The sequence below is a fragment of the Phytophthora infestans genome, genomic scaffold (assembly GCF_000142945.1).
Source record: "Phytophthora infestans T30-4 supercont1.19 genomic scaffold, whole genome shotgun sequence".
NCBI classification, from domain to species: domain Eukaryota; phylum Oomycota; class Peronosporomycetes; order Peronosporales; family Peronosporaceae; genus Phytophthora; species Phytophthora infestans.
Window position 1 is genome coordinate 505869 of NW_003303740.1, and position 8340 is coordinate 514208.

Below are 8340 nucleotides of genomic sequence, written 5' to 3' on the forward strand. Positions count from 1 at the left end.
AAGAGCTATATACGTCCATTTTAAGCCGATGCCATCTCCGACAACGTGCTGCGCAACTTCTCAGCAAAATTCTGACAGTCCATGACGATGCCTTTCTCAGACGGACAGCTCGGAACACGAACACCTCCTGACGAGCTCTGCATTTTCACCGAGTGATTCTGAAAAATACAAAACAAACCAGACGTTAGTAAAGCCATTGTAGCCATCATAAAGCATTGAGTCGTACCTCCAGGAAATAAATATCTACGGCGCAGCGGTCTCCATACGACAGTCGGACCTGTGTTTGCGACCGCGGGATCATCACCAGTTCGGCAGGCACGAAGGACTTGTCATCTCCTCCAATTGACTTTTCAGCGTAATATCCCTTCTCTTCTCCTGGAAGCTTAAACTTGTAGCCAAGCTTCATCCCCTTCCCGCCCAATTTACCTCGACCGAAGCCCTTGGGACCTCCATTTGCTGCGCCTTCTTTCGCGTTGGGCGGAGGGTCCTGACGGTAGTACTTGGCGCACAGCAACTGGGACTCCACAACACTCGCCAATATGCCCATGGGGACACATGTGCGTTCCAAAGCCTCGATGAATTGTGCCGGGTCGCCGTGTCCATTTAGTGCTGACTGGATGAAATGCATCAAGGGATGCTCACCTTTGTGACTGTAGTTTACCACGAAGCCCATTTTCTGCTTGAACTGCACCGTCACACGATACGTCGTCAGCCCATCGGGTGATGAGCCAGCAGCAATGCAGTGTCTCGGATTGGGCGCTCGACAGGCCAAGACAATGGCAAACGGGTCGGCGCTTTCCACGTAAAAGTGACCGTCGTCGTTAATGTCATTCGTGTAGCGCCCCACAGCAGTCAGCATCTTCTCAAGCTTCACAGCGAGTTCACAGAGAGGTCTCACGACGCAGATCAGCTCGACCATGAACATTTCCAGTGGGGATTCACTGAATAGCTCGCTCGTAACCATCGTCGTAGTGTATCTAAAAATCAACTGGCCTCGCTCATTGACATAGTGCGAACGCTCCGACAACAAATGGTCTTTCGGTTTCTTCGGCAGAATGAACGTGAAAGGAGGCGAAGCCAGTTGAAGACACAGCTCGAACCCTCCACCATGTTTTAAGTGGCCTTGAATAGCAACGATCTTCAATGGATCTGTGTTGACCTTCTCAGGGAACGAGAGCGTGACCACCTGACCGCCTGTGCCCTCGCTGTTCGCCGTACCAGCTTCACCGGAGTAACGAATCCTCGATTTGCGTCGTCGAGCAAAGTTAACGAAGTGTTGTAGCTGAATTCTCTCGCTGCACATGTTGATCGCATGCAGCAACACAGACGCGATGTGCGGAACAAAAATGCGAGAGACTGCTTGGTGCTCGGCGTCATCCAGCCAGTAGCCAGTGCTTTCTTGTACTCGCCCATTCTCCAGCAGCGCCTTTTTCGTCGACCTCCCGTTTCTTCCAGCCGTTGAATTGCCATTCGAACTGTGCGGACGCTTTCGACTACTGCCACGAAGGCCATTTACAATAATCTCGTTGTGTCGAGTGACGGATGGATGCAAGTCTTCCTTCTTGAAAGCACCAAATCGCTGGATAAACTGCACACCTGACGGCTGTCCCGGCAAGCCTGCATTGGTTTGCAGTAGCGAGAAGCATGGTAATCGTACGTATTCCTCCGCTTCTGCAGCTTCATGCACATTTCCGTTCATGCCATCCACCTCGCTGTACTTGTCGATCTCGATGACCATGTAACACGTACATTCCTTCGAGGATGTAAGCTGGAAATACAGCGCTGTATCTGAGATCGACAGGTCTTCAGTCTGTCCGCCATGCTGCTGTCGGAAAGCGAGATACCGCTCCCAGTTCAAGGTAACACTACGCAGAACTTCAATCCCTTTGAAAAAAGACCCGATTTGAGCCACTTCATCTGCCACGATCTCGCACAAAGCCTTCCGCACGCTCGTGTGAATCAACTCGTTCGACTTGTCACCTTTCCCATCGCCAGAAACCAGCGCAAAGTCATTCGGGAACGACTTATCCACAGTTCCCCCAAGCTCAATTTTGCATTGCGTATTCAGTATCCGTTCCAGTTGCTTCACCGTGATGTAAAGCGCCGAATGTTTCGCCGCCGCGACGGAGCTCACAATAAATCGCCCCTCACGGATGTCAAATGTCACCTCTAGAAACTGCTGCAGCCCTCCAATATCTGCGCGTGCCATCCGTAAACTCGTATCCGAGCAGACCATCGCCACATCTTCTCCAGAAACCAGCTGCGTGGAAGCCTTTTCATCCGGAGAGTCAACTACAAGCAGTCTTCCTATAGAGAACAGAGCAGCGGACACGTGAGCTCGCATTGCCGCAATCAGCAGGTTCTCTGCACTCAACAGGAACATGTTGGACGGCACCTCCAGTGCGTTCAGTAATGCTGCATACCCCGGAAGATTCGGCGGAAGCGACGGACTAAGACTAACGGAGAGAAGCTTCTTCTTGTTCGGGTCGAAGCCCAGTCGAACACACAAACTCGACTCGGGATACGGCAGCGCGGAGCCTTTTCGAGCTGTTGCTACCGGGTCACTTAATTGTTGGATCAATCGCTGCTGCTCCGTTAGCGCCTGCGCCTCCTTCCGTACACAAGCCTTGGGCCAGTAGCAGATATCCAAAATATTCTGGTCTCGGAGATGTTTAATCATGATGCGGTTTTTCCAGCGGCCTTCCATCAGTAATTTTCCCTGCGACGCCAAGATCTGCAGTGCCAAGGACGAACAGAACTCTCGCATCACCATGAATGCATCCACGAACGGTTTCTCCGACTTGTTCATGGCTCGCTGCACAAGATTCTTCAAGTGATTGTAGTGCGCTGCGTTTGGTGCATTCGTTCGAATAATGCGTAGCGCGCTAGTTGATGCTGCTTGCGAATGGTTCTCAAACGCCTGCGCATCTGTAAGCGCCGTGTTCACACTGATAACTCTCCACTTCGCGTCCTTCTCCTTGCCCTGAATGGTTAGAACAATCTCAAACTCGCCTTCTGCTTGGCACGTGACGAAGCCTCCCTCCAGCTTAATGTTGGAAAACTGCTCTGGGATCTCCGCCTCAATAAGACGAAAGCGGATGATGTCCGCCACCTTTGTAGCCGCCTGCTCTGTATCCACTCCGGGTAACTCTCGCGGGAACATGGCGTTCTTGATGATGGTAGGGAGACGCAGATAGCTGCCTCCATAGAGCACGTCTACGGCTGTACTGAGGTCGTACTGACGCTCCTTGGCGCGGTTAAGATCCGCGTGCATAAAGAATAATCGGTCGTTGGTCTCGTTCACATTGTTACGGTACGTCTCGGTCTGTTGTAGTAGCGTGTCGCACTGCTGCAGCAGTGGTGACTGCACTGACCACTTGAGCACGGCAAGCAGCTGTGCAAACCGCTTGCGGGAGCTTTGTAAATGCGACAGCAGCGGCTCACGACGCTCCTCCTCGCGCATCGTGGGAAGCTGGTGCATGAGCGTGCGGAAGTCCTCATAGCTCTTATCCACGGCACGATGGACGAGTTCGGACGCCTTGACGCTGGTACGCTCGGGCGGTGGGAAATCGCCCATGGTTCTCTATGATCTGATGGACGTGTCCTGCCGGATCTAGCGGAAATAGCCCTCGATTAGACGACTTTAGGCAGGACGCGGCGCTGTTAAGTCCGTCGACTGAGTCTGTTGGTGGGTCGAAAACGCTGCTCCGTCACTTGGGCTCGGCGGTGCGATGCTCCCTCACCTCTGAGCGTTACTACGAGGCACACAAGGCAGCGACCTATACAAGCTTCTGTCTCCTCCCTGTGCGGGCTGGGACGCAACTTCACAAGTGAGCTGCGGGGGAACCCGCCCGCCCATCGACAAAAAACCTCGGGCAGATAAACCACGAGGTTTTTAAGACTCACATGAAGGTTGTCCGACACTTTCATTTTACCTTTTTGCTGCAGGATGACGATGAGTACTAGTACATGTATCTATGTGTTTAATATTGTTTCCTTTCATTTATTTCCAAGTTAATGACGACAATGGCCGAACTAGTGCAGACTAAAGCTCATCGACACTTGACGCATGACAGCGAGACGCCGCTTACTTGAAGACCTTAGAGTCAGCGATGGGCTTGCCCTCCAGCTCGTCCTCGTTGCACCAGTAGGCAGCAACGCGAGCCTTCGTCTCATCGTTCAGCTCCGCCTTCTTCCACGTGTAGTACTCGGCGTCCGGGTTGGCCTCGATCATGTGCTTCTCCGAGTCACCACGGAACAGCCAGCAGCCCGTGATGATGATCTCGGAGCCCTCGGCACCGCACACGTCCATCACACCGAACGCGTACTTGCGCATGGCTTCCGAACGCTGCAAGAAGCCACCAACGGCGTTGCACGTCATGAACATCTTGGTGTTCTCGTTGTTGTAGTTGTAGTCGCAGAACCACAAAGAGTAGCCCTCTGTGTCCAGGTGCTCCCAGAACCACGTCATGGCGTCGGCCAGGTTCCTGGTGTTCGAGTACTGCACCTTCCAGGCGTCCAGGTTCAGCGACGAGGGCTTCTCACGGTTCAGCACGGCAAGCGGGTGCTCCACCTTCTTGGGCTTGGGGGCCTCCTCCTTCGGGGCAGCCTTCTCCTTCTTGGGGGCGTCCTTCTTGGCGGCCTTCTTGCCAGAGTTGTCGCCTTCAGCGGTCAGAGCCACGTCGATGAGCGGCACGTCACCGACAACAGCCTGGAACTCCGGCTGGTTCACCAGCGTCGAGAACCAACGGTTCACGGCCGAGTACGGCTTGCGGAACTCCTTGTCCAGCACAAACTTGAACGGGTACACTAGAGCCGAGGCAATGAAGATGTCGGCAAGAGTGATCTGCTCACCCACGAGGTAGGTGCGCAGGTGCAGGTGGTTCTCGAGGGTCTGTAGAGCCTTCTTCACGTCAGCCTTGGCCTTGGTGAGGGCGGCAGCATTGAACTGGCCCCAGCCCAGAATCGGGTACAGCCAGGCCTCAAGAGGGATCTCAAGCTCATAGGCGGAGAAGTCGATCCAGGCGTCAACCTGGCCGGACTCGAAGAAAGTCTTGCCGTACAGGCCAGTGTCGGCACGGAGGCGAGCAACGTACTTGGCGATGGCACCGCTCTCGAAGATGCAGCCCTCGTCCGTCTCCAGAAGAGGCACCTTGCCAGCGGGGGTCTTGGCCTTGAACTCCTTGGTCTTGACGTCCTTGGCGAAGTCGAACTCCGGCAGCTCAATGTCAACGCCGTTGAACTCGGCGGCGATCAGCGCCTTGAAGGCGCGGTAGTTGCCAGGGTACGTGTAGAGCTTCTACTCGGCGAAAGCGAAACACGGGTTAGCTATGCATTGGAGGAGTCATTGGTAGCACAAACGAATCGTACCAGAACCATCTTGTCAGTCTTGGATATGAAAGAAAGTGGTGCTCCGCCAACGGTTGGCGTGAACTGAAGGCAACACGGGTACATGTAGTACAGTAAATGTAATTTCGAAATGCTACTAAAAATATTTACGTTTAAATGCTTATCGAATTAGTCATTCATTTTTAGAGCATTTTTGTGAAACGTGGAGGTTCATTTCAATTTAATTTATGTACAAGTTATCCTTAAAATCGAATCTTTCAACTTGGAGGTGAGATCTCAATGAGACGACGAGCCAACAAATGCCTCGTCGCGAGCAGTGCGAGTACTGAAATGCTGTGTCTAGGTCGGAAATGGGTACTGTACAGCGAGTTTTACATTAGAATCATTTCGGGTGGTATGCACGTTGTAGGTTGCAGGAACTACTGTATCGTGCAATCTACAAGCTGCAAAGTAAAAAAGTTTCATTTGAACCCTTTTAAATGTATAAATGACTCATCAGATTTATAATTAGATCTTCAAGAGGTTTTTATATTTTGATTCATAAGCCAAATTATGGCGGCGAGAACATCGGGAAGTTTTTCGCTGGTGCCGACGAGACTGCTACTTGACGAGTTAGACAGTGCAGAGGATGTGTGTGTCATGATACTCAGTGGAGTCAGTAGAGCGTTCTCTAATTCCAAACGTCCGCTTCAAGCTTGACACGTGCCCGGACGAAGACTTTCGATTTTGTTCCGGGTGCAGTCAAACACCCTTGAAGAGGCGATTCAAGTGGCTCTTCAGGAAGAGTACAGCCATCTCCAGGCGCGTACGTCGGCCTCAGCGTGGCCTGGGAGTTCCATGTTGACTCCCGGTCGAACGAGCCCCAACGGACCAGTTCCCATGGAACTCGGGTCCGCCGAACAGCGTGACATCCGCTGCTTCGGCTGCGGGAAGATGGGCTACTTCAAGCGCGACTGTTCCGCGGAAAGACTCCGCAGATGGCTTTTCCCCAAGCCCGTCCTCAAGGGTCGCTGGCAGAAGCCAGGATCCCGGGGACAGGGGAACGCCGGAAACCAGTAGGGGCGGGGCGCCCTACTGGGAAAGAACTAAGTCTTCGTGATGGGTGCGCGGGTGGCGCGTACCACGGGGACTTAGCCCCTGAGAGTCTTCGCACTCTCGAATCGGCAAAGAGCAGCGACGGGTTGCTCGTAGTACACGGTCGTGTACGGGGATACGATCATTCCTTTAGAATCTTGATCGATTCTGGGGCGTCGAAGAATTTCACACGCCGCCAGACAGTTGCTCGTAATAGCAACAAGTTGTCCGATGCTTTGAGAGAAAGCAAGGGCAACGGGACGGTGTCAGTGCGACTGGTCGACGGGAAGGTCGTCACTGTACCCAATATCCAAGTGGATCTGGCCGTCAAGTTTGAAGACTTTGACAGCATCGAACAGTTCACTGTTCTCGATATGGATCGATGTGATATGATCCTGAGCATGCCCTGGCTTGAGAAGCATGAGCCCTGGATCGACTGGCGAGGCAAGGCAATCGGTGCCAGTCGCCCTGCGCAGTCCGACAGAGCATTGGTGAGTCATGTTCCCACCTCTGTCAGGACCCGGGGCGCCCGCAAGGGCTCCCAGGGTACCAAAGCATTCGGCAGATGCTTGGGAGTCGTCGAAGTATATGACGACTCCGAGGATGTTTTGATGGTGGCTGCAGCGGGGCTGCCGTAGCTTTAGCGTCAGAGGAAGACGTTCGACTCAAAGAGTCACTAATACTAAGTTCCTTATCAAAGGACACTTACAGCCCAAGACCAGGGCTCAAAGCTAATACCTTAACTTTTATGCTTCAAAACCAGAAGTGCTTTATTTACTATTATTGCGGCCAAGCCGCCTAGGGGTAAATGTATCTATCAACTATCTAGCATAGTTAAACCTAATCAAATGCATAACGTGTGGCTTTCGGCCAACGTACTGAAAGACCTTGTTAACTCTCCAACTTATGTACTGAGAGTTTGTTAACTCTCCCGGTACTTCGTACCCCTGTGTGTTCCACACCATGTAACCCCGTTACACTCTCCCCCACTAAGATGAGAACATTCGGTTCTCGAAACTCTCCTCAGCGAGGTCACGCCTTGTTAAGACGGCGGAGGTTACTACACCTCACACCAGCGTTGTACAGCTCCGTGAGCTCACAAACGCCTACGCATCGTTTGATGCCCAACTTCTCGTCGTCGGCCCACGGCCCAATGCTCCAAACGCAGCGCGCATCTTGCTCTCAAGCGGTCTCAGACCTACGCTCGCGCTCCGCGCCTACTCCAAGAGTTGCAAACCGCTTAGAGCAATGCTCTTGACTCATTCGAGTCGTCGACAACAGCTCAGCGGTTGAACACTCGCTTCACAAGCGATAGGTCGGTGGTTCGAACCCACTAGGGCACAGCCCTCTCGTTCTATGAACGATTGCTCACGCTTGGACAAGCTTAAGAGCAATCCGCTTTTAGCTCAGTGGTCGAGCGTTGGCTTTAGAAGCCACAGGTCGGGGGTTCGAGCCCACCAGGGCACAGCCCTCTCGTTCCAAGTTCTGTTGTCCTTGAATGGACAAGCTTAAGGGCAACGCCCTTTCAGCTCAGTGGTCGAGCGCTGGCTTTAGAAGCCACAAGTCGGGGGTTCGAACCCACCAGGGCACAGCCCTCTCGTTCCATGAGTAGTCCGTTCTCGGACTGGCGTACGGGTATCGCCCTTATAGCTCAATGGTAGAGCTCCGGTGAGGAGCAGACCAAAACACTAATGAAGTGACTTCACACACGTTAGTGTATGAGTAAACCCACGATGAGGGGGCAGCAGCACCAGAATGGTGGCGGATTACAAGCACCATCTGTATGGTAGTGTATCGCTTTAAAAACGAACACATGCAAGATGTGAAGGAACTTCACACCAACTCAAACGATAAAAACACTACGTTCACTGAGATAGCTCAGTGTCATACAATCGCAACTACATTAGGAATGGCACT

General features: G+C 52.8%; 2 protein-coding genes and 1 non-coding gene across 3 annotated transcripts; 1 reads left to right on the forward strand and 2 right to left on the reverse strand.

Annotated features, from left to right (window-relative positions):
* Positions 1-20: 20 nt before the first annotated feature.
* Positions 21-3577, reverse strand: PITG_10973 (uncharacterized protein; the record flags this gene model as incomplete). Its single annotated transcript, XM_002901720.1, has 2 exons — positions 21-158; positions 227-3577. The coding sequence occupies 2 exons, from the start codon at positions 3575-3577 to the stop codon at positions 21-23; spliced, it is 3489 nt and encodes a 1162-aa protein (XP_002901766.1).
* Positions 3578-3982: 405 nt separating this feature from the next.
* Positions 3983-5402, reverse strand: PITG_10974 (elongation factor 1-gamma, putative; the record flags this gene model as incomplete). Its single annotated transcript, XM_002901721.1, has 2 exons — positions 3983-5299; positions 5371-5402. The coding sequence occupies 2 exons, from the start codon at positions 5377-5379 to the stop codon at positions 4088-4090; spliced, it is 1221 nt and encodes a 406-aa protein (XP_002901767.1).
* Positions 5403-7942: 2540 nt separating this feature from the next.
* Positions 7943-8012, forward strand: PITG_27359. The gene has a single exon. It is a non-coding gene; the product is annotated as a tRNA-Leu (tRNA).
* Positions 8013-8340: the final 328 nt, after the last annotated feature.